The sequence below is a fragment of the Nyctibius grandis genome, chromosome 3, assembly GCF_013368605.1.
Source record: "Nyctibius grandis isolate bNycGra1 chromosome 3, bNycGra1.pri, whole genome shotgun sequence".
NCBI lineage: Eukaryota > Metazoa > Chordata > Aves > Nyctibiiformes > Nyctibiidae > Nyctibius > Nyctibius grandis.
In genome coordinates this window covers 92,538,693-92,565,983 of record NC_090660.1, presented here as the reverse complement: position 1 = coordinate 92,565,983, position 27,291 = coordinate 92,538,693, and the positions used below count along the sequence as shown (strand labels likewise).

Below are 27,291 nucleotides of genomic sequence, written 5' to 3'. Positions count from 1 at the left end.
CAATGGGTGCCACACTGCCATCTCTCATCTATAAGACTGGTTTCTTTAATTGGAGTACTTCAGCCAGATGCCTACATTTAGGTGTTACCTTAGCAATTCAACTTCTAGCAAATACTGTTTTTAGTACAGTTCTGTTTGCAAAATATCTTTTTCCTTAGGATAACAAAATTCTTTAACTGTCTCCTATCCAAAAAAAGCCTCTCATATAGGTTTATGCAAAATACAAGTTCCTAGGGTGAAAACAAAAAAAAAGCCAATCTGTCCTTAAAAAAAAAAAGTCTAGAAGATAGATATTAAGACAAACATTTATTGCTAGTTTCCAAACAGATGCTAAACTGACAAGCTATTTTCTAAGCCAAAAAAGATAGCAGCTTATCTTAATCTGCCAGGTAAGTCTTACCTTTCTTTTCATTTGCTGCTTTTGCATCATCATTTTCTTCTGATTTGTCATCTTCATCTTGCATAAATTTGAATGGTTTGTAGGAAACAATCATTAGACCATCCCCACTCGGCTCTACTGCTGCATAATGGGGGACTGATTTTCCTTGTAAAACTCTCCTTTTAAAGATTTCGTATCTATGATCACCTATAAAATAAAAAAGAAAACCTTAACAGTAATCTAGAAGACAAATTATTATACAAGAATCTCATTACACTCAAAAATACTAAGCAATCCTACCAGTTAAATCACAGTACTGCAGTTTAAAAATAAATTTCTCTCCTATTTTCCAATGAGTTTGTTAAATATGTAGTTCCTAAAACTCATCTAACATTGCCCTTTTTTCATATGATGTCTTTGTTGATCACAGCTAGCCCAGCAATTCACAAAACCACTCATAGCCTCTATATGAAGGTTTTCCAAATACTTTTTGAGCTCCTCTAAAAACTTGGGAAGCAATGAAATAGCTAGTGGTAACACTTGATTCATAATGGAAAATGCCCATCTTCCTCACCTTTGGTAAAACACTGCCCTTTAAAAGGGAGGTCACAGATGTTAGCTACTGGTGTCAAGGACCATGCCATTCCTTATTGTGTTCACAAACACACAAGTACTGATGACTGAAAACATCAGTAAGGTGGCAGGTTCTAACACAACATTTCTTTTTTCATTAGATTCTTACCACCCACAGAGTCCTCAGTAATTTATCAACTTCTGAATAATAACAGATTGTAAAATGGATTTTTAGCAAAAAAATAACAACTTGATAAAATTCTCACAGGTTATAAAATTATCCCCAGGAATTGCTTAGTTTTCCACATTTATGCTTCACCTCGTCATTAAAAGAAATCACTATACTTGTAACTACACCTTTACTTGAAAGAACTCATTAGCAGAGACATGAGACAGGACCAGACTATGATGGTAAAAATCATCTATGCCACTCTAGTACTCCAAAATGTGTTCCTGTTTGACCTCAATGTTAAGCCTAAAGAAACATGAAAGTCATAGGAGAATACAGATAATAATGGATAAGCCAGGTATAATTTAAGTCCTCTCAATTGGTTATCTTGTTTGCTAAGCAAAAAGTGGAGTAAAGAGTAATAACCAGACTATAATGTAATTCTGGTACTTAGTGGTGTTAATTAAAGCCCTTCTTTTTCCTGAAAAAGTTTGGTCAGGGCTGGGGGGGGGGGGGAATTTATTAATTGAAGAGATTCAACCATTCTAATTAGAGACAGAGTAAGAGATCTATACAATCAGAAGACTCCAAGCAACAAGGTAACCTGCTTGAAAAGATTAACAAAATACCTCGGCTTAGATACATGACTAAAAAGAACACGTCTTTGTTGCAGTGGGAAGCCTTGCCACTCCTTGACCAAGCTGTTATTTAACTGACCAAATTTAACTGTGCACTGAAACATACCAAATTTGTTTACACGTCTCTCTTACAGCATTTGCTCACTTGTTAAAAGGCTCTACAACCTCACAACTTGTCATTGTGTGACCAAACCTTCTGCAGTGTATTTTTAATCAATTATCAACACTTTTATATTTTTTAAGTAAGTCTTTATGGTCTTTACAGTAAATTTATACTACATGATTTTTCCTGTAAAGAAGGTCAGAAGAAAGCTAAGCATGTAACATTTTCTGAGTTTAATAAAGCAGCATGGTGATTCTTCATTTCAAGCTTTTACAGCAAGGATTCCTAAAGCATTAGTTAACTAAAGAAAACAACAGACTTTGAAAGGGTATACCTTTGTCACAACCCTCTGAAGCACCACACAAGATATGAAGAGACCCAACCACTGCTTCCATTCAGATTTATTTTCATGCTTCCATTTTTTGTTCTGTAGTAATACAACCTAGACCGGACATTAGGAAGCATTTCTTTACAGAGAAGGTGGTCAAACACTGGAACAGGCTTCCTAGAGAGATGGTTGATGCCCCAAGCTTGTCAGCGTTTAACAGGCATTTGGACAATGCCCTTAATACCACGCTTTAACTCTGTCAGCCCTGAACTGGCCAAGCAGTTGGACTAGATGATCACTGTAGATCCTTTCCAACTGAAATAGACTATTCTGTTCTATTCTCCTATCCGTACTATATACGTAGGAGACTGAGGAACATTTGGATAGTAACATTGCAGTATGCAATCAGCTACTTCAGTTCAAGTAGTTAAAGATCCTGTTTCTAATGGCATCAAAATTGTACTTTCTGGAAGATAATGAAAGAGACCAGTCTTCCCAAAAAGGTAAATTAATTTAATCCACACGTTTAAATCAGATGTTGATGCATGAGGTCTTGTATCCTTTATGGAAATCATGATATTTAATGTAAGTATTACATTAAATACTTACATTATATATGTATTATATAATGTAAGTATATATGGTTATTCAAACAGATAAATTACCCTTTGCCAAACTTTATTAGGATAATACATTAATTACAGAATCACAGAATCAATCAGGTTGGAAGAGACCTCTGGGATCATCAAGTCCAACCATTGCCCTGACACTACCATGTCAACTAGACCATGGCACTAAGTGCCATGTCCAGTCTTTTCTTAAACACATCCAGAGATGGTGACTCCACCACCTCCCCAGGCAGCCCGTTCCAATGTCTAATAACCCTTTCTGAAAATAAATTCTTCCTAACCTAATTAGTAGGTATTAATACACTAACTAATATGTTTTTAATGTGTTGGTCTAAAATTAACTGAATAACTTCATACTCTTCTCTTGTAGGAAAACCAAGAATACGCAGGATTTACTTTTTATGTTATTTCTTATATTTATCTCATATAATTCGAATCCCACAACAGTGTTAATTGGAGGCTAAAAAAAACCCCCCAAAAAACCCATAACCAAACAAAACTCCATATCCAGCTGTACAACATTTTGAAAAGTACAAGACATTAGTTAGAAATAGTTCTGTATACACTCGATTTTACAAGATCAACCTAAACAGGAATTGCATTTCATTACATCACAAAGTAAAGTTCTATCTCATTTTCTAATTACCTTAACTGCACATGTATAAAACTTTACTTCTTCCTGTATTCCAAATGTTTGTCAGAATTTAGATCTACAACCAATAACTTGATCTCAAAATGTAAGAAAAAATTACTTATGTAAAATCCAAGCTGAAGTTTTGGGGAAAGGAAATATCAGAACCTGAGGAACAATCAACTTCTAAGACAAAGAATAAAAGCATGATTTTTTTTTTAAACATTACTCACCAGTAATATAAATGTAAAACACTTACCCTCTTTGCTTATCTCTGCAATTGTAACCCATTCCAAGGTAATATGAAATCCACTTCCTTTTGTGTCCAATTCATCTTTTTCTACCCTAAGCAGCAGCACAGCTACTGAATGCGTATCAGATTTTACATATGAAACACTGTGTGGTATAATAAATGGACTTCCTAGTTCTTCATTAAACACAATCTAGAGGACAAAATTGTAGTAAAAAGTCAGTCAGTTAAAACTGGCAATCTTGCTCTTTCTCAGAAAGCAGTGAAAGGCTTCAGTGAATGTCAAATCAGCTAAAGTTTGCTTCCCACAAACCTCTCTAACAATATGAATCCATGAATGTCATACACTTCTGGTTCCTCCTTCCTTGGCTATCAAGCCACTGTTCTGAAATGCTTTAAATTATTATTGTTTATATTATAAAATCATTATAAGGGCCCACTAAACAAAGCACACAGATCCACAAAACCATTTGCATTATGGCTGTTTACTACTACAATAAGTAGAGGGACAACAACTGATGAACAGAACAGGATCCATAAACGGCATAACAACTGGGGGAAATAGTTTCACGCTCAAGATGAAAATGTACGTATTTCACCAAGGCTCTCACTACTTCTCCAGACACCCCAACATCCTGAAAATCCTTGTAGACCTTCACATGTGCAAACAAGAAGATAAAAACGTCCAGTGCATCTCTGTTAGTGTTCAAACATCAACCAGTACTGAGTAGAGGGCAGTTCTCTTTATTTGGCTACTGTCTTTACAAAGAGATTCAATTTTCCTTCTCTATATTATGAAGGGGAGTAAGAAACAAAAACCTATAATTAAATGAAGGAGTATAATATTCATGTTTAAGAGGAGCTAGGGTTAGAAGTTTCTGAATTTTTATGTATACGGTTTGGAAAAGTTCATCCAATATTTGGATGGGACTAGGTAGGCAGAAAATGTAAATATTACTGTCATATTGAAAGGCTAATAAGCACCACTGTAAACACTAAATAATTTCATACAGAAGTTTTGTAGCTTTGTGTGACATGATCTAGGTAATCCTGCTCCGGCAGGGGGATTGGACTAGATGATCTTTCGAGGTCCCTTCCAATCCCTAACATTCTGTGATTCTGTGACATGAAAATGAAAGAATAAATGATAAGGAATTCAAGCTGCAGTGGCTGAACGAGTATAGGCTCAATCCGGTTGTTGTTACTGAAACCTGATAAGGTTTGAGGCTTTATGGGGTGGGGATGCTAACACGACTGTAAACCACTGGGAGCTAAGTCTCTGACAGAGCTAAACTGGGGAAGTGTGGTCTGGATGATCGGGTAGTGAGGTGGATTGTGAACTGGCTGAAGGAAAGAAGCCAGAGAGTAGTGGTCAGCGGGACAGAGTCCAGTTGGAGGTCTGTGTCTAGCGGAGTCCCTCAAGGGTCGGTTCTGGGACCAGTTCTATTCAATATATTCATTAATGACTTGGATGAGGGATATGACACAAAACTGGGAGGAGTGGCTGAGATGCCGGAAGGCTGCGCAGCCATTCAAAGAGACCTGGACAGGCTGGAGAGTTGGGCGGGGAGAAATTTAATGAAATATAACAAGGGCAAGTGTAGAGTCCTGCATCTGGGCAAGAACAACCCCATGTGTGAGTACAAGTTGGGGACAGACCTGTTGGAGAGCAGCGTAGGGGAAAGGGACCTGGGGGTCCTAGTGGACAACAGGATGACCATGAGCCAGCAGTGTGCCCTTGTGGCCAAGAAGGCCAATGGCATCCTGGGGTGTATTAGAAGGGGTGTGGTCAGCAGGTCGAGAGAGGTTCTCCTCCCCCTCTACTCTGCCCTGGTGAGGCCGCATCTGGAATATTGTGTCCAGTTCTGGGCCCCTCCCTTCAAGAAGGACAGGGAACTGCTAGAGAGAGTCCAGCACAGAGCCACGAAGATGATTAAGGGAGTGGAACATCTCCCTTATGAGGAGAGGCTGAGGGAGCTGGGTCTCTTTAGCTTAGAGAAGAGGAGACTGAGGGGTGACCTCATTAATGTCTATAAATATGTAAAGGGCAAGTGTGATGAGGATGGAGCCAGGCTCTTCTCAGTGACATCCCTTGACAGGACAAGGGGCAATGGGTGCAAGCTGGAGCACAGGAGGTTCCACTTAAATTTGAGGAAAAACTTCTTTACTGTAAGGGTGACTGAACACCGGAACAGGCTGCCCAGAGAGGTTGTGGAGTCTCCTTCTCTGGAGACATTCAAAACCCGCCTGGACGCGTTCCTGTGTGGTATGGTCTAGGCAATCCTGCCCCGGCAGGGGGATTGGACTAGATGATCTTTCGAGGTCCCGTCCAATCCCTGACATTCTGTGATTCTGTGACTACAGAGGGACGATCACTTCCCTAGACCGGCTGGCTACACTATTCTTAATAGAGGCCAGGATGCCATTGGCCTTCTTGGCCACCTGGGCACACTGCTGGCTCATGTTTAGCTGGCTGTCGATCAGCACCCCCAGGTCTCTTTCCACTGGGCCGCTTTCTAACCACTCTTCCCCCAGCCTGTAGAGCTGCATGGGGTTGTTGTGGCCCAAGTGTAAGACCCGGCACTTGTTCTTGTTGAACCTCATGCTGTTGGTCTCGGCCCATCTATCTAACCTCTCCAGATCCCTCTTTAGGGCCTTCCCACTCTCCAGCAGATCGACACTCCCACCCAGCTTTCTGTCATCTGCAAATTTACTGAGGGTGCACTCAATCCCTACGTCTAGATCATCTATAAAGATATTGAAGAGCACCGGCCCCAGAACTGAGCCCTGGGGAACACCGCTAGTGACCGGCCACCAGTTGGACTTTGCCCCATTCACCACCACTCTCTGGGTTTGGGCATCCAGCCACTTTTTAACCCATTGAAGAGTCCACCCATCCAAGCCCCGGGCAGACAGTTTGTCTAGGAGGATGCTGTGGGAGACAGTGTCGAATGCCTTACTGAAGTCTAGATAGACTACATCCACAGCTCTGCCCTCATCTACTAAGCGGGTCACTTTGTCATAGAAGGAGATCAGGTTGGTCAAGCAGGACCTGCCTTTCATGAATCCATGTTGGCTGGCCCTGATGCCCCGATTGTCCTGCATGTGCCGTGTAATGGCACTCAGGATGATCTGTTCCATCACCTTGCCTGGCACCGAGGTCAGGCTGACAGGCCTATAGTTCCCTGGATCATCCTTGCAATGCAAGAATAAGAATTATTTGGTAGATGTACAATTCTTAAATATGTTATTGAAAGACTTACCTCCCACTTTTCAGACGCATTGTTTCCACGCTTGCCTGATTTAATTAAATACAGTCTTCCTGTACCATCAGAAAGGGTAACCCATGTGGAAGATGAGAAATGTATTGAGGCACAAAGGCGATTATCATAAGCTGTCAAGTCTGTAGGTAGCCTGAAAACTTCTCTTGGTTTTTGTAGAGCAGTGTCCTATAAGCAAACAGTCACACACTAAGACTTTATGAAATATTTATGCATTTCAATAAGTATTACAGACAAATTAAGAATAAGAAATCTCAGTAGCAATTCACCAGTTTCTTTATGCGGTTGAGCATATTTGGAAAAAAGTGGGTAGCAAGCATCACTCCCACATATGTGGAAAAGGTGGTGGAATTTCATAATTTAGTTGGTTTCTATTTACTGAAAACATGAGTATTCTACAATTGATATTTCAGCAGTCAATTTTTTTCCTTCCTTTTTACAGCACTAATTACATTTTGCATTAAAAAAAGGCTTTTCACTTCTTTTCCCCTAGCATTTCCATATAATTACTTACCTCAAACAATTCTAGTCTCAGTAAAAATGTGGAGACTTTAAAAGAAACGAAAGCCACAGAACTGTACTCAAAGTAGTTCATAAAAACTTACTTCTAAATTAAAAAGAATTTTAGCCTATTCTCTTACACAACTGGTATATTTAAGCTGATATAGCATTTCCCAGCTTCCTTAAAGTGGTCATTTCATTCACTAAGAGAAGTAACAACGGTGATTAGCTAGCAAAGAAAAGCTGTACTAATTCCTATCATATTTGCAGATAACTTTTCCATCACACTGTGATTACACTATGCATCAGGTCAAATTTATTTAGCATACTGTATCAGTGGCACACTGCAATCCTATTTTTTAAGCCAAACTACAAGCTTGGATAGTTTTTGAGCCTGAATAAACAGAGACACTAAAGTGAACAAAGTGCAGAGATGGTATAATTCTCCAGTGAACAATAAAGACATACGGATTTCTAAAAAAATTGTACATATCACTAAATTTTACAAAAAAACCCCAAACAAAACAAAACAAAAACCCCTAGTATTTCCTGCTGTATAAACTTTACACAAATCAGCCTGATTGAGCAATAGTGCAAAATGAACATCAGATTACCAATTTCATCTATATTTCTAGTAATTGTTCTCAGAAGTCCTGCTTTAGTTTTGTATTGCCTTCTTCATTTCCTGCTAATTTTAACAGAAGAAACTGCTTTTGTGCTGTAAATTGGATTTCCAACTGTTGTCATTAAGTACAAAGGCATGTATTCCAGGATATCTTTTAGGGATTATTCTTTATCTTGTACCAACACTCACATACAGCCTTTTCGTTGCTGAATAAGACTTTGTAACTCTGCTCATTATTTGGCTTGCAGAATGCCAGCAATGCCACTGCCTGCTTAGGACTACGATTTACCTCCCTTTTGTGAGTTGAAGTAATCTCCGAATATCCAAGAGGCTTGTTAGGAAAAAAAAAAACCAAAAACACCAAAAAAACAAAAACAAAAACTGACCAAATCTTTATGATTTGAGAACTTGGCATCACAGTTTAAAAAAAGGTCAGGACATGCTTTATCAGCAATACAGCTGTATCTACTACTTACAACGTAGATCAAGCTGCAGTATTCAAGAGCACAAACAAAATATTCTTACAGAAAACCAGAAGATGCAGAATATTCAGCAACATCACAGTGACATCTCTATAATCTTTCAAATAACTGAAACAGAACTTAATTGCTTGAAGTTTTTCAACAGAACTAAGCAGCTGCTAAATAAAACAGACTGGCAGTCTGTCACAAGTGGGGTCCCCCAGGGACTGATACTAGGCTGCACACTGTTCAACATCTTCATAAATTACCTGGATGATGGGATTGAAAGCACCCTCACATTTGCTGATGACACTAAACTGGATGATGAAGTAGACATGTCATAAGAGAGAACCATTTTGCACAGAGACCCAGATAGCCTGGAAGAGTGGGGTAGCAAGAACACTGTGAAGAAAAACAAATACAACTGCAAGGTCCTGCACCTGGGACAGAATAACCCAAGAGCCCGCTACAGGCTAGGATCTGTGTGGCTGGGGAGCAGTCTTGCTGAAAGCGACCCATGTGTCCTGGTGAAAAACAAGCTGAACATGAGTCAGCAGTGTGATATTGCAGCAATAAAGACAAATTGGATCCTGGGCTGCATCTGCAGGAGCATTACTAGCAGAGACAGAGACATCATCATCATCTCCATCATCTTTGCTAAGTCGTGGGGAACAGGAGAGGTGCCTGAGGACTAGAGGAAAGTGAATGTCACTCCAGTCTTCAAAAAGGGCAAGAAGGAGGACCCGGGTAACTATAGACCGGTCAGCCTCACCTCTATACCTGCAAAAATAATGGAACAACTTGTCCTTGGTGCTGTCTCTAGGCACATCAAGGATAGGGGTATCATTAGGGGCACTCAGCATGGCTTCACCAAGGGGAAGTCATGCTCAACCAACTTGATAGCCTTTTATGAGGACATAACCCGGTGGATAGATGATGGTAAAGCAGTGGATGTGGTCTATCTCGATTTCAGTAAAGCGTTTGACACAGTCTCCCACAGCATCCTCGCAGCTAAACTGAGGAAGTGTGGTCTGGATGATCGGGTAGTGAGGTGGATTGTAAACTGGCTGAAGGAAAGAAGCCAGAGAGTGGTGGTCAATGGGACAGAGTCCAGTTGGAGGCCTGTATCTAGTGGAGTCCCTCAAGGGTCAGTACTGGGACCAGTACTATTCAATATATTCATTAATGACTTGGATGAGGGAATAGAGTGCGCTGTCAGCAAGTTTGCTGATGACACAAAACTGGGAGGAGTGGCTGACACAATGGAAGGCTGCGCAGCCATTCAGAGAGATCTGGACAGGCTGGAGAGTTGGGCGGGGAGAAACTTAATGAAATATAACAAGGGCAAGTGTAGAGTCCTGCACCTGGGCAAGAACAACCCCATGTGTGAGTACAAGTTGGGGACAGACCTGTTGGAGAGCAGCGTAGGGGAAAGGGACCTGGGGGTCCTAGTGGACAGCAGGATGACCATGAGCCAGCAGTGTGCCCTTGTGGCCAAGAAGGCCAATGGCATCCTGGGGTGTATTAGAAGGGGTGTGGTTAGTAGGTCAAGAGAGGTTCTCCTCCCCCTCTACTCTGCCCTGGTGAGGCCGCATCTGGAATATTGTGTCCAGTTCTGGGCCCCTCCCTTCAAGAAGGACAGGGAACTGCTAGAGAGAGTCCAGCACAGAGCCACGAAGATGATTAAGGGAGTGGAACATCTCCCTTATGAGGAGAGGCTGAGGGAGCTGGTCTCTTCAGCTTGGAGAAGAGGAGACTGAGGGGTGACCTCATTAATGTTTATAAATATGGAAAGGGCAAGTGTGATGAGGATGGAGCCAGGCTCTTCTCAGTGACATCCCTTGACAGGACAAGGGGCAATGGGTGCAAGCTGGAACACAGGAGGTTCCACATAAATATGAGGAAAAACTTCTTTCCGGTGAGGGTGACCGAACACTGGAACAGGCTGCCCAGAGAGGTTGTGGAGTCTCCTTCTCTGGAGACATTCAAAACCCGCCTGGACGCGTTCCTGTGTGATATGGTCTAGGTAATCCTGCTCCGGCAGGGGGATTGGACTAGATGATCTTTCGAGGTCCCTTCCAATCCCTAACATTCTGTGATTCTGTGATCATCCCACTCGACTCAGTGCTTGTGAAGCCGCACCTGGAGTAGTGTCCAATTCTGGTCCCCAGAACTGAAAAAAAGACATGGACAGACTGGAAGGAGTCCAAAGGCATGCCATGAAGATGCTCAAAGTGCTGGATAACCTGTCCTATGGGGGGAGACTGAAGGAGTTAGGTTTTGTCTCTCTGGAGATGATTCAGGGGGACCTCATCACAGAATTCCAGTACTTAAAGGGCAGCTACAAAGAGGATGGAGGCTCTCTCTTCACAAGAAGTCACATAAAGAAGACAAAGGGTAAGAGATAAAAGTTGCACCAGGAGAGGTTTCATCTCAACATAAGAGAACTTTTTTACAGCGAGAACAATCAATGACTGGAACAACCTCCCCAGGGCCATGGCAGAGTCCCCATCACTGGAGGTTTTCAAGATGCAACTGGGTGCTAGATAATCTCATCTAGGCTCCTTTTCCCATGAAAGACTGGACCATATGATCTTTTGAGGTCCCTTCCAACCTGGACTGTTCTACGATTCTAAAACAAATAGCGGATACTAACAACATAATTTTTTTAAAATGAATATTCACCACCTTGCTCCTTATACTGATTGATAGACTTCAGGATCTGATCTAAGGTCTCCAAAAAGGTCTTCCAGTAACAACAAACAAAACCAATTCCTGTTTTTTCTGTTCTGTATCTTAAAGAAACATTTCTCATGAAGTTATCGTCCTCTCCCCTCATCTCGCAGACAGTTTTATATATATATCGTAAATGAAACCAAATTAGATACAACAGGTTTCATAGATATTTAGCAGGCTAGTGTACCTACATATATTTGAAAAAATAAACATTCATCTCCTGTAAAAAAGGTACTTGACTGGCTTTTACAGATCAACATTTCCCTTTTTAAACTCAATCTCTCTTCTTAATCCAACAACAAATAGACCATGTTGAGAACATAACTAATGGTCATAGAGCCAATTAAACTATTTTCAGTTTTATTTTAGTAGGCTCATTTCCAGTCAGTTGATCTACAATTATTTTAGAAGCTCTACAAATCAGAAAACTCTGCTTAAGAATAAGGAAATTCTTCCCTTGTTACTAAAAATCAGCATTAGTGTCACTAAAATGAAATAATATTTCAGTAGAAATATATCTTTAAAAATAGAAAAATATTACAGGGAAAGTTTTGAAGATATTTACAAGTATGTAAAAGGAAGCACAAACAGAAGCATATTTTTGTATTGAAAACCCTGGGGGCGGGAAATAAGTATTTATCTATTCTGTGCCACTCAAAATGCACTCTCTTACTATAATAAGGGTGGGCATGTGATTAAGAAATAGCAGCGAAAAAGCATCAGATTAAAACAGCGTCTCATTACAGGCCCTGAAATTTCAGCCACAAATTATTGTATTTGCTAAGCATCTCCTGTCCCTCTATTTTCACTCAATCAATGGATAACTTGGGGAGGGAAATCATCTGTATACATATCTAATTCAAGTAAAAGACAGTCATTCGGATCTATGAAATAAGGCAGTCAAAAATATAAACACAAAGCACCATCTTTAAAAGAGTTCTTTGCACTTGTGCAGGTGTATGCAATACAGAAAGTGCATGTTTGTGCATGCAAAGCATGCTGTGGCCTCCTATGTTGAGAATCCTGTATTCAAGGTGTTTTCAAATCCTTCGTATTTTCCAGATGTTATTAAAATCAGATGTGCATTTAAAACATGTTCAAAGGTAAGCAAGAGAAATTGGATTTGGGTAATTACCATTTTAATAAGCAACAGCAAAAAAGACCAGATGACAAACAGATAGCCTGCTTGCCTTTTGGGTCTACTTGAATTCAAATTAGAGATTACTGTGTACTACAGGAAGGCACAAGGGTTATTATGAAACCTGGAATGGAAAAGATGTAAATTTGATTTTTAATTATCGGAAGCATTCAGGGTCACTTTGTAGATTCAGTTGCATCAGTATGCCTCTTGAACCACTCCACTAATTTATAACACATTCAGGAAGGGAGAAGGAAAGAATAAAAAACAAACAAAAAACAAACTACAACCCCAAAACAAACCCACAACCCAAACAAAACAAACAAAAATCCCCCAAACACTAGATACAAAGAATTTTGGCTTACTCATCTTTTACCTAATTTTAAGGTTTCACTGAAAGGCAGTGTTTTCTACAACAAAAGTGTTCCATTGTAACTAGCAATGACTACTGTGCCTAGGAAAAAAAAAAAAGCAAAATCCCATGTATCTTATCATGGAAAGAAGCATCATCCCTGTTAACAGTGATTTACAGGGCCATACTATGTAGCATTACAGAAGACCACACTTTTGTCAGACTTCAAGTGAATTCTAACAGTAAGCTTCAAGTAGTTTTGGATGTAATTTAAAAAAAAGTTATCAACTATCAACCATTTAATCTTCTAAAGCTCAAGTCAGATTTATCAGCACCGAGCAGGAATGTCAAGACTCAATATCTCCTGTAAAAAGTGAAAAATAATCTTCATTACACATTACAAAGCCTCCCTCTCAACAGGCAAGAAAGGAAATGTTCTTATTCACAACCTTTCTGTTCACTATCTTAACTTTAGGCATTTATTAGAACAGTCTCTAATCTCAGTCCAACAATGAAAAGAATGGACTTACTTGAAGCTGAAACAAAATCTGCCCTCAAAACCCTTCTGTGGCAGATTTGCTTTTTGACTCTTTCTCTGTTCACCAGCTGGTTAACAGAGGTTAATAGTAACTCCCTACTTCAGAAGTATGAGTGGATGCTGTGGGGATCTGTCCCCTTCCTTTTGAGCATTGTCTCAGAAATCGTAAACCACGTGCTCGGGCGACATCTTATGGCGGCTGCCTGGAATGCCTGAGCCTGGCAACGCAAGATGACGCAATAAGCTAGGCGCCCGCCCTCCACCCGCCTCCGGATGTGTGTCTCCGGTGACAGCCTGGCAAGGGGCCAATCCTACGGCGCAGGAACCGGGCATGTCCTGCCTTCGGACCTGTGATTGGTGCGAACTGTTGACTGACGGCTCCCAGTCACATGACTCTGCCGAAAAACTCTATAAAAGAGGCTGGATCGCTCGACCACGCGGGACCCCACCGCCATCTTCCAAGTAGGAAGGAAGAATTTCCCGCGGGACACCGCTGGATCTCAGGGTGGTGAATATTCTTTCTCTTTCAACTGTTTTCTCTGTTTCTTTCTTTCTTTTACCTCTCTCTCTCTCTCTTCCTTGAATATTGAGTTGCCTCATCGTTGGACCTAATAAAGTCAGAGCCAAGTTTGTTGATACCGTGCCTCGGTTGTGCTTTGTCCAAACTCAAGGATCACGAATCTTTAATATTTCGGGTCAGGATTTTTGGGGGTGCTTTACCTACAGGCAGGTTAAGCATACCGGGTGTTCGCATTGAACCAGGCACGCCGCACGTGAGCTGCACTGGAATTATTTATATTTTTTGCGGGCCCTGCGTGCGGGCTGTCTGCATTGAACCAGGCACGCCGCATGTGGGCTGCACTGGAATTACTAATTAAGCGGATCTCTCTCTTGGAAGAGAGATTGTCTGCATTTTATTTCTAGATTTGCTCCTTTTTTTACTAATTAGGCGGGTCTCTCTCTCCCCCTCTCTCTCTCGGGGGGCAGGGGGGGCAGACGGGGACTGTCTGCATTTTATTTCTAGATTTGCTTTGGAGGCGGACCTTAAATCCGGAACCCGACAGATGCTGAGATACTACAGCCATTTATTATACTAGCAAGAACTGGCTAAAACAACTATAGTCATTTTAACAGAAGTCAGGTTTACTCACTGTAATTAGGTTTAAATGACAGCAACACAGTTTAAGAAAAAACTAGATGCAGCTTCTCATCAGACCCAGTTCTTTGTTTTCCTTCACTTCTCTACAAAGATTCTTCCTTTTTTTTAAACTATTTTTCACTCCCAAATTTCTCTCTTATCTTTTCCACTGGCCTTTAATTCTAGCTCTGCCCACTTCTATACTTCTGGAAAGCATACTCGGTTTCCTTTTGGCCTCTGTCATTCTGTTCATCTATTCCAGATTTCATCTGGGTGTCTTTACTATTACAACCACCTCTTTCCTTTCAGCAGCTGCTTTGCCTCACCTCCCTATGACACAAACCCTGATTTTGAGCCTTTTAAGCAGCCCAGGTTTCAAATTTGTGTAGAAATTCTGAGCAAACGGTTGCTCCACAGGCAAAGTCAGGCAGACACAGCGAGGGTGTACTCTAGTTGCTCAGGATAAAGAGCCAGTGTGCAGGTACAAGAGGTAAAATGTAAAATGCAAGCTTAAAAATTCCCTCTGCTGTTCCTGACTTTCCCATGCCAGGCTCCATTTAAGTAAGCGTGTCTTAGCTTACATAGTTAAGTAATGAAATATTACTTAGATTCTTTGGCATGCCTATAAGATTTACATTTTTTAAGTTGTATTAAGACCTCGTATTGTTCCAAAGTCACAGTTTGTCATACTGTACAAAATAAGAATGAGTTTTCTAAAGAAAAGATAGGTAATGAGAAAAGACAAAACATACCAAGAGAAAGGAAAAAATAAAAGCTGTAAGTTATATAGTAATTTACACAAAGTAGCCATAACAAATACAAAGCTTCATTTTTATGAAAAATCAAAACATCTGGACATTTGACCCATCTCTCTTACTCAGCAAAAATGGCCACATCCAGCATTCTGCATAATAAAGAACCAAGTATTTAAAACCCTGATACAGAAGTCAAAAACATTTTGTTGTTCTTCACTTTATCTGCTTCCTTATTCTGACTTTTTTCAAACAGAATTCCCACGTTGTTTCTGGCATCACTAACAGTTGTTCTGAACTGAAGTTAACTGAAAGTTATGGAAACAGCATTCCACAGCTAATTCTTACTGGAATTCAGAAAGATGAAAATATAGATACCATTAAGGGTGTTAACAAAGTGTGAGAAGAGGTACTGTTGCCACAATTTCTCAATTCCATTATTTCAATATAGAAAGAAACAAAGTCGTCTTTGCAAGAAGAGCTGAAGGTCGAGAAATCAAGTCCAAGTATTTCACTGCTGAAGGAGAAAACTTTGAATATTTTCCAACCATATTCCAGTATTACAAACATCAAGCAATTAAAGTGAAGACAGATACAAAAAAACCCACAACAATCAAAAAAACCTAACACAATAATCCTGTCACTACAGTACCCATTGGGTCTTTAAAACAAAGTATCGATGCTGGCCTATTGAATGAAAGAAGTCCGATAGCTGTAACAGAAGAATCTTAAAGACCTTATACAGTATTTCCAGACAAGTTGGGGTAACAACTTTCTCAGCCTGGTATAAAAAACCCACCTGAACACACATCCATCGACTTAGAAAAACTGCTCATGTGGGTCACTTTTCTTTTTCAATTATGTTTAATTTTCAGCAAGCGGCAATGTATTATCTATACTTTTTGCCTTCACAGATGACATCTTTTAAAACACCTAAGCTGCAGGAGTAATTTGTGATTTACGCATAACTAACACACTGCCATATTAAAATCAAAGTTGCAATCAAAATAGGAAGCAGAACTAGAAATAACTATGTGTTAAAAAGCCTATGTGTTCTTTCACTTCGGATTTAGGATAAGCATGTTAACCTGTTCCATCTTCTGCTTTAAAGACGACTAACATTAATTTTAATTGTGGCCGTTGCTGACTTGTAAGCTATACTTGGCTGAAAACACTATTATTTGTAATACGCATTTGACTAATATATGGCCAGGCACATTTGTAATTGAACACCTTGTTGACGTTTCTGAATATACATTCCTTTTTGTACATATGCAAACATGTTTCCTTTGCAAAACAGCTCTGTATTGTGTATTAGGACACAAGATGGCAGCTATTTATTTCACAGTCTGGTGGAACTGAAACTCGTCACGAGATATTAACCAAGTGCCATTTTCTTTAAGATTCCAATGAACTCACCAGTCCTAGGGAAGAATTTTTATTATTTCCATTTACTGCACATAAAAATGCAAATTCTTGTAAAATCCTTTACCTAGTTTATCTGCTAAGAAAGAAATTTACACACTTTAGTGCCCTCCTAATGTAGGAACGTATTGGGTGTCTGTGTTGTGCTGGCCATGGGGACCTGCAGGGGTGGCCTCTGTGAGGAGAGGCCAGGCCTATCCCATGCCACACATGGCCACTTCCAGCTGGCTCAAATGAACTCACCACCACAGGGCATAGCTGAGCCCCTCAGCCAAGATGGTGGTGCACAGAATCACAGAATCACAGAATGTTAGGGATTGGAAGGGACCTCGAAGATCATCTAGTCCAATCCCCCTGCCGGAGCAGGATTACCTACACCATACCACACAGGAACGCGTCCAGGCGGGTTTTGAATGTCTCCAGAGAAGGAGACTCCACAACCTCTCTGGGCAGCCTGTTCCAGTGTTCGGTCACCCTCACCGGAAAGAAGTTTTTCCTCATATTTATGTGGAACCTCCTGTGTTCCAGCTTGCACCCGTTGCCCCTTGTCCTGTCAAGGGATGTCACTGAGAAGAGCCTGGCTCCATCCTCATCACACTTGCCCCTTACATATTTAAAAACATTAATGAGGTCACCCCTCAGTCTCCTCTTCTCCAAGCTAAAGAGACCCAGCTCGCTCAGCCTCTCCTCATAAGGGAGATGTTCCACTCCCTTAATCATCTTTGTGGCTCTGCGCTGGACTCTCTCTAGCAGTTCCCTGTCCTTCTTGAAGGGAGGGGCCCAGAACTGGACACCGTATTCCAGATGCGGCCTCACCAGGACAGAGTAGAGGGGGAGGAGAACCTCTCTTGACCTACTAACCACACCCCTTCTAATACACCCCAGGATGCCATTGGCCTTCTTGGCCACAAGGGCACACTGCTGGCTCATGGTCATCCTGCTGTCCACTAGGACCCCCAGGTCCCTTTCCCCTACGCTGCTCTCCAACAGCTCTGTCCCCAACTTGTACTCACACATGGGGTTGTTCTTGCCCAGATGCAGGACTCTACACTTGCCCTTGTTATATTTCATTAAGTTTCTCCCCGCCCAACTCTCCAGCCTGTCTAGGTCCCTCTGAATGGCTGCGCAGCCTTCCGGCGTGTCAGCCATTCCTCCCAGTTTTGTGTCATCAGCGAACTTGCTGACAGTGCACTCTATTCCCTCATCCAAGTCATTAATGAATATATTGAATAGAACTGATCCCAGTACCGTCCCTTGAGGGACTCTGCTAGACACAGACCTCCAACTGGACTCTCTGGCTTCTTTCCTTCAGCCAGTTCACAATCCACCTCACTACCCAATCATCCAGACCACACTTCCTCAGTTTAGCTGCGAGGATGCTGTGGGAGACAGTGTCAAACGCTTTACTGAAATCAAGATAGACCACATCCACAGCTTTACCATCATCTATCCACCGGGTTATGTCCTCATAAAAGGCTATCAAGTTGGTTAAGCATGACTTCCCGTTGGTTAAGCCATGCTGAGTGCCCCTAATGATCCCCCTATCCTTGATGTGCCTAGAGACAGCACCAAGAACAAGTTGTTCCATCACCTTTCCGGGGATGGAGGTGAGGCTGACCGGTCTATAGTTCCCCGGGTCCTCCTTCTTGCCCTTCCTGAAGACTGGAGTGACATTCGCTTTCTCCAGTCCTCAGGCACCTCTCCTGTTGCCCACGACTTCGCAAAGATGATGGAGAGTGGCCTAGCAACGACTTCTGCCAGCTCCCTCAGCACCCGCGGGTGCATCCCATCAGGGCCCATGGATTTATGGACGTCCAGATTGTTTAATTGGTCCCTGACCCAGCCCTCATCTACCAAGACAGATTCCTCCTCTATCCTGACTTCTTCTGGGGCCTCAGGGGTCCGGGGCTCCTCAGGACAGCCTCCAACAGTATAGACAGAGGCAAAAAAGGCATTCAGTAACTCCGCCTTCTTTTTATCCTCTGTCTCCAGGGCCCCCACCTCATTCATCAGTGGGCCTACATTGCCTCTAGTGTTGGTTTTACCTGCAATGTATTTGAAGAAGCCCTTTCTGTTGTCCTTGACCTCTCTTGCAAGGTTTAATTCCAAGGAGGCCTTAGCTTTCCTAGTTGCCTCCCTACATCCTCTGACAACAGACTTCTATTCCTCCCAAGTGGCCAGCCCCTCCTTCCATGATCTGTACACTCTCTTCTTCCACTTGAGTTTGCCCAGCAGTTCCCTGTTTAACCATGCAGGTCTCCTGGTACCCTTTCTTGACTTCCTACCTGTTGGGATGCTCTGATCTTGAACTTGGAAGAAGCAGTCCTTGAATGCTAACCAACTATCTTGGGCCCCCTTACCTTCTAGTACCCTGTCCCATGGGATTTCCCCTAGCAATTGCTTGAAAAGGCCAAAGTTGGCCCTCCTGAAGTCCAGGGTTGTGATTCTGCTAGCTATTCTGTTCCTGCCACATGAGATCCTGAACTCTACCCTCTCATGGTCACTACAACCAAGGCTGCCCTCAACCTTCACCGCTTCAACCAGACCCTCCTTGTTAGCGAGTACAAGATCCAGCAGCGCTCCTCTCCTAGTTGGCTCATCCACCATTTGCATCAGAAAGTTATCATCAATGCACTGGAGGAACCTCCTGGACTGAGGATGGCTGGCTGAGTAGGCCTCCCAGCAAATATCAGGGTAGTTGAAATCCCCCATGACAACCAGGCCCTGTAATTGCGAGACTGCTCTCAGCTGCCTGTAGAAGGCCTCATCACCCTCCTCATCCTGATCCGGTGGCCTGTAATAGACATCCACAACAGTATCACCCCTGCCAGCCTGCCCCTTAATTCGCATCCACAAACTCTCAACTCGCTCCTGATCTGCCCCTGGACAGAACTCAATACATTCTAGCTGCTCACTCACATAAAGAGCAACTCCACCACTTCTCCTTAGTGGCCTGTCTTTCCTGAACAGGACATAGCCATCCATGACCACATTCCAGAGCAAAGGTTCACCTGCAGCCCTTGGAGAAGACCACGGGGAAGCAGGTTGTCCCTCTGCAGCCCATGGAGGACCACAGTGGGGCAGATATCCACACTGTAGCCCATGGAAAGCCCATGCCAGAGCAAGCTCCTGGTACGAGCTTTATGTGACTTTGCTTCTCATCATACTACTCTAGTTTTAATTGGCTATAAATTAAATCAATTTCCCCAAAATCAAGTGTTTTGCCTGTGATGGTAACTGGTAAGTGCTCTTTCTGTTTTTATCTCACTCCACAAGCTCTTCTGACTTATTTTCTCCCTGTCCTGTTGAAGAGCGGGAATGAAAGAGCATCTGGGTGAGCATCTGGCAGCCAGCCAGGGTTAACCAACCACAAGGAAAAAAAACACAAAAAATGAGACTGTGACAAGCCACTGTTCACAGAAGGCTTTCCTTGACAAGCTTCTTTCTTTTAGACATTCTTACTGAGCATCCAGATGACCTCAAAAGATTTGGAAGAAGTCCCAGAAGATTATTCTGTCTCAGCAAGAGTCTGCCAAAGCCTCCAACAGCTTCTGCATTCTATGAAAAGTAAAGGAACTATTTTGCAGCTTCAGTTCTCAGTTTAGCATCCTCTGGATACCTGTATTTCCTGAAAAATCTAGAACTACCATTTCAGGAGTTTTCTCAGCTTAGCCCTGGCCTAGCAATTTCCACACCCAGAACCTTGCACAGAGTAAGCCACACACACTCAAAAAAACCACACATCGTTCTGTGTTTTCTTTTGCCCCACAGGGTTACAAGTCAAATTCCTTAGTAGCATGACAATTAATATTTTCCTTTCCAGAGTCTTTTATTCTTTAATGACTAAGCACTACAATTGCATGTACCAGAAACACGGTGTCCACAGAGCCACATCCTTTCCTCTCCAGACTGAAGAATAGCACTGTAATGGAAACTAGTGCATTGATGCATTAAAATGGCTCAGAAGAAACAGTAAGTTTGACTACTCTGCTTTTATACTCATCTTCTTAAGAACTGTCATGTTTTTCAGCTCGGCCTAGCTTCCTTACACTCTATTTCAAGTTTGCCCAGGGCCACCAGCATCTTTTTGCCTCCAACAAGTGATTGCCAGATTAAGCTATTAGTCCATAAAGGCTTTCATTCTAATTCTAATGTGTACAGCTTCTTTCTCTCCTTATTATCTACAATGATTAGATTTTCAAATTAGCAAACAGTCAAACATCAAGTAACGTAGGGGAGAAACAGCCAGGAACTAGAAGTGTCTACTCTCTTCTTCCACTTGTCACCATGTCTATCTTCTCCAGAATGGAAGCAGATGCAACACCATTGCAATATTAATGCAACACTGTTAATGAAAGGATATCGGAAACCTCACTTTCATCCTTCCTGGTGAAGTGCATTTTTGTTAATCTACCTGTCTTCCTGGCAATAGCTTCCCCTAGTTTTTGCATTCAGATCCTACTTGCCATATTTTCTACCTTATCTATCCCCCAATCTTTTCAAATTCAGTAATTTTTAGAAAAAAGTTTATTCTTACCAGAGTCACTGACAGATTCATAACCCTTCCAAACTGATCAACATAGTAGACATTATCCTGGTACCAGGAATCAAGGTGAAGATAATTATACATGCCAAAAGCACGCATGTGGTCAAGGGTATATTGATCATCACGAAGCTTCACTTCTGCTACAGCTGCGGAAAAAAAAAAATACTATTTTAACATTTATTTATTTATAATCTAATAATTTAAAGTTCAAACTAATAATTTTAAAATAATTCCTCCATCCTTAGTCCACAGGTCTGGTTTTTTTTGAAGAAAAATACATTATATATATATATAGTTTAAAATTTCACCATAAACTTGGAAAGCAGGTCATCCATGCTGAAGGCCACCACAGTCATTCACTGCGATCATGTAATAACTATTACCATTTATAGTGGCCTATTGTGGAGGGGTGACCCTGGGTGGATGCCAGGTGCCCACCAAAGCTGCTCTATCACTCCCCTCCTCAGCTGCACAGGGGAGAGAAAATACAATGAAAGCCTCATCGGTCAAGATACGGACAGGGAGATCACTCAGCAATTACTGTCACAGGCAAAATAGACTTGACTTGAGGAAAATTAATTTAATTTATTACCAATCAAATCAGAATAGGGTAATAAGAAATAAAAACTAACTCTTAAAACACCTTCCCACCACTCCTCCCTTCTTCCCAGGCTCAACTTCACTCCCAGTTTCTCTACCTCCTCCCCTCAAAGCAGCGCAAGGGCGATGGGGAATGGGGGTTGTGGTCAGTTCATCACACGTTGCTTCTGCTGCTCCTTCCTCCTCAGGAGGAGGACTTCTCACACTCTTCCCTGGTCCAGTGTGGGGTCCTACCCATGGCAGACAGTCCTCCATGAACTTCTGCAATGTGGGTCCTTCCCACAGCTGCAGTTCTTCACAAACTGCTCCAGTGTGGGTCCCTTCCATGGGGTGTAGTTCTTCAGGAACAGACTGCTCTAGCGTGGGTCCCCCACAGGGTCACAAGTCCTGCCAGCAAATCTGCTCCAGTGTGGGCTCCTCCTGTTCCAATGCTCGATAACCCTTTTGGTGAAGAAATTTTTCCTGATATCCAATCTAAACCTCCCCTGGTGCAACTTGAGGCCATTTCCTCTTGTCCTATCACTTGTTATTTGGGAGAAGAGACCAACACCCACCTGGCTACCACTTCCTTTCAGGTACTTGTATACAGTGATAAGGTCTTCCCTGAGCCTCCTTTTCTCCAGGCTAAACAACTCCAGTTCCCTCAGCCGCTCCTCACAAGACTTGTGCTCTAGACCCTTCACCAGCTTTGTTGCCCCCTTGATTAGTCTCCTAATCACTGTTGACATTTGCAAACCAACAGCATTAATTCCACTCATCTCAAATCATTATTCATGTTCACCACACAGGAGGGATTTCCATACCTCTGCAATTAATAAATTACTGTTCCCCAAGCCATGGCCCTTCAAAAAAAAAGCTAGAATACCTACAAAGGAGTGGGAAGAAAGTACACCTGTCATAACAGGAAAGACTGTTACACGTTCCAATTTCTACTTTAACTAATTAGAATATTTTACAGTAAATTACACTGTAAAAGAAATTAGAAGGATGTGCTGTGAACATGTTGTTTAAAGCTGTTTGTACAATCAAGCTTTATCACTGAGATATTTTTCCCAACACGACAAGAGATGATGTGAATATTCTGTAAACAATTAAAGAAAAAAACCAAACATAATCCAGGATAATTATTTTCTGTGAAACCAATCACATGTCATCTACTTCCTATATAGCTACATTAACTGGTCTTCTGAAATTAGAATACACATGCAGAAGCATGTAAAGCTTTTTCAGCAGAGAAAACCTAAAATTGTCTTATTTTACAAAGCTTCCTCTCTCCACTTCTCCTCCGCCCCCTTAGGCATGTTGCTCCTGTCAGAATTGTAACTAAAACACATACAAATAGTGAAAATAGTCCAAACTAGATGCTTCCTAAAGCAAATGTATAACATTTCAAGAAAACTCTAGGAACAACATACTATTGATTAGCTGACTGCAAGGTGATAAGCTTTATAAAAACTGGAAGAACATGAATAAATTCTCTGTCCTTGAGTTTTTCAGCCTGTAGTTCTGACAAGCCCTGAATAATAAGGGGCCAGGAAAAGGAGATCCAAATCCCTTGCATAATTGAAATACGCAATTAATTCTTCTTAAAGAGAAGTCAAAAACTATACAATTTGCAGGTGATTTTAAACCAGGAAATCAAACAAATGTGTACTGTACTGTCATGAAACACTTCAAATAAGGTTATCAACTGCTTGCAGAATGTATGCTGTATATATAGCTCTGTGCCAAGAAGAAATAATTAGAGAAACTATTCCATCCCTGATTAACTGAAACCCATTCTGTGATCAGCTGAAATCTGTGCACAAATACGATCACCTATCACATACCATGTGCTCAGACAGTTTATAGGAGATTTTACACTAGGATGAAGTTCATTCCTTCCTTTCTACGGCCTTCCAGGTTCAACTTTTCTTGATGGTCCTTAGAAAAATGAGGAGAAAACCAACAGAGCTGAGCGCAAAAAAAAATGAAGGACAAAAGAGAGAAGAAACGAAGACCTTTAAAAAAGTAAACTCAGAAAAAGAGAAGTTTATATAAAGGGAAAAGAAGACATATTTCAATCAGATCATCACCTTACCCAGTCACACAGTTTTTGGGTTTTTTGCTTGGTTGTTTGGTCAGGATTTTTTGCTGATTTTTTGTTGTTGTTTGGTTTGTGGTTGTGGTAGGTTTTTGTGTGTGTTTTGGTGGGGTTTTTTTTAAGAGTCACAGACTAATTCACTAGCTTCAACTTTTTGGGTTCATTTATCAAGCAGCAGTTAATAACAGCTATTCAACACAATGATACATGGTATCATTCAAGTTTCTGATAAATAAATCTGTACTACTAAAACCCAGACATTGATTCATACTCTGTCACACCAGAAAAGAGAGCAAATATACAGAACGTATAAATTAAATCTTAAGCTTTTAATATTATTTCCCAACAACCTGTTAGGTGTGATAGTTCACACTAGTACAAAGAAAATTATGCCACTTTTCTAGAATTGTATTTATCTCCAGCTCCATGCTTAAAAAAAGTAATTTGACTCAAAATATTTCAAAGATGATTAAGCAAAGATTTTCACTCACACCACCTTTACTTAAAATCAAATTACTAAATAGAAAGCAACTCATAGGAATCAACAGAAGGAGTAAGATGCCCCTAAACTAATTAGATCTTACTATAATTATTACTCTGCACTGCAAAAAAAAAAAAAACTCCTCTGAAGGGAGACTTAGCAAGGGACTTATGAATAGTGAAGTCTTACATTTGCCATCAAACACTACAAAGCAGACCTGGGGAAAAAAAAAAAGTAGAGAAAAAAGAGTGAGGAAAAAAAAACCCTCACATTTTTAGATGTTTTACTGAATACATCAAAACAACTCTAAAATACTGGAAAATATGTAAAATAATTATATCAACATATTATTTTGGGGCACCGAATACTATATGCTTGTATGCCATACTTTGTTCTGCAATGCCACCCAGTGGAAGCAATTTAGTATTTCATATACACTTACTAGTGGAAAAGATTACCTTAATTTATTTTCTAGTATCAGCATTCAAAGATCCTTCTAACCTTGCATAAATTCTTTTTCTAATATTAACAAATATGTTTTCATTGTTAATGGCAGCACCATCTCGTTGTTGAGTAAAAGTACAAGGCTTGTTTATTCTACGGCAGTAAGTATGTTAATAGACTAAACACAGAAATTTACTGTTTAATAAACACATAGCTTGCTGAAAACAAGCACAGGCTGACAGATACAATGTAATGAAGTATTTTTGCCTGATCAAATTACTTACACAGGTATGAAAAGTAAATGGGATCTATCACACACTAAATTGAACAAGATCCAAAAACTATCAAGGCATCTGTATCACTATAGCAATGCCTTGATTTATAAGATGGCTTGTGCCAGCTGCAAGAACCATTTTCTTTAACAACAGTTACAAGGCAGAACTTGCCCCTATGTTATCTTTTTCTTTCTCAAGAAATTAAAGTACAACCCAAGAACAGACACATATGTACCTGAGACCTAAACCTAAGTTTATGAACTATAGCTGTAAACATCCAAAAAAGCTATGGCTCAGAGTTTCTTTGTATTTCCCATACATTACTTTAAAGACTTTTTTCTATATTTAATTTTTTAAATTAAAATGGAAAACGCAATGGAAATCTCTACAAATGTTTGAAACATGTAAGTGCCTTCGGCTTCATAAAAAGACACAAATGTATGTTTTACATGCAACATTACTAATGGGCAACTACTTTTCAATGAAGTACAGTGAATGGGCAACTACTTTTCACTGAAGTACAGACCTTCTAGACTAAACAGGCTGCAAATAGAGCAGTCATTTATTAACACCATTTTTCAAAAAAAGGGATAAAAAAACATAAATGCACATGATCAAAGGAATGCATTCTCTGCATATTCTCTTGGCTTCCAACAGGAGCTCCATGTTTGAGTGAATGTTTACTATACCTTTCAGATGTTATTATATCTGAAAGCATACACTACATCATATGTCTAATGGTTCTGCTGAATAGACAAGATAGACAGGAAAGACATGAGGGATACCCACGTTTGAATAAATTCTAAGCCTCTGGAAAAAAAAAAGGGAATCAAGTTACATCTGACGAGTGGAAGGTTCTCGTTCCTTTAAAAATGTCGTGCATCATGGACACGCTCCTTGCTGGAGATGACGATTTGCCCCACAATCACTGCTTTGGGCTCTGCTGAGATCAGATCAGGGCAGGGCAGAAGAGATGACAGTAAACAAGGTGCTCTTTCCTGTCTCCAAAACGTTCAGTTATCTAAAAGAAAGGCATTACAAAGCTCAACGCAAATGAAGCATTTGAAAATAAGTTACGGAAATACAGTCCGGAAAATAAGGAGAAAAAATAGACAAAATTTAGCATGAAGAGTTGGGAATTAAAGGGACTCATTAATAGTTGAAACACGTTACCAGGATGAGAGATGAGAAAAGACAAATGACTGTGGAAGTTTAGGTTAACTAGGACAGAATGGGTAGGAGGAGTAAGAAAGAAATAAAAGAAGAACATGCAAATCAGAGTATTTAAAGGGGTACATAAGATATCAGAATTGCAACATTCTTCACTGTGACCATATATTTAAGAAACTCACTAGAAAATTCCCCTCTACCACAGATTTAATAAATAAATAAATGTTCTGAATTTCTTTCTCCTTCAGCTGCACATCTGAGCACAACAAATTTCTGGCAACCACAATTTGATAGTTAAAGGCAAATTAGAACTGAATACTAGGTTTTACAAGGTGGTCAGAAAATGAACCTCATTGTAGTCCACATGAGCATCACCACCACCACTAGCTGCCCTGCAATACTGTGCTGCTATCCACCTGCTCCAGTAGTAGAAGCCTGCATCAATTCCATGTGTCAATTTTTTTTGGTCATCTTATTTTATAGTTAGCAGTGAAATTCATAACAATGATAAATATAAAAACATAAATGAAAATATTGGCAAAGAAGATTAATGCTTAATACACAAGTTTGTAATAACACTGCATAAATACTTCACAGCTGAGTTAACTCAGTTCTACTTGAGTACCTATTTCTATTTATTGTCACATATTCCAAGTACTCTAAACCCCACACATTCACCTCACTACCATGAAATTTGGGATGCGACAGGCAGCACTCCAAATGCCAGGTCATTTGACAAGCACTCCTGAAATAGTTTCCTGGAAAACAAACAAAAAATTCAACAGCCTTTGTACATTAATCTTCTAGATTCTACTACCACATTTTTGCACACAGCTGTAAATAAAATCAGAAATTAGTCATGCTGACAGTGCTCCTGAACACTTGACCTTTCTTTTCAGCTATTGTACTTTACTCACTCCCACTTTGACGAAATAAAAATCAAACTCTTTGCTCAGTGACAAATATTAATGTAATAATCCACAAACTACCAGGTTCTTCATCACGTTCCTGAGACTTAATCTGCTCACAAATGTGCTGCAAAGCA

The 27,291-nt window shown here is 40.7% G+C and overlaps 1 protein-coding gene across 3 annotated transcripts in view; it reads right to left on the bottom strand.

Annotated features, from left to right (window-relative positions):
• The window catches only part of NUDCD1 (NudC domain containing 1), a 63,497-nt gene that overhangs the window by 33,357 nt on the left and 2,849 nt on the right, over positions 1-27,291 (bottom strand). For 2 of the 3 annotated variants that reach the window (XM_068396158.1, XM_068396160.1), the window contains exons 2-5: positions 21,185-21,339; positions 6,964-7,149; positions 3,710-3,893; positions 401-586 (exon numbers count right to left, since the gene is read on the bottom strand). In XM_068396158.1, the coding sequence (XP_068252259.1) occupies positions 401-586; positions 3,710-3,893; positions 6,964-7,149; positions 21,185-21,339 (711 nt within the window). Of the gene's footprint in view, positions 1-400; positions 587-3,709; positions 3,894-6,963; positions 7,150-21,184; positions 21,340-23,622; positions 23,717-27,291 lie in introns of all 3 variants that reach the window. The other variant, XM_068396159.1, reaches the window with a different exon arrangement.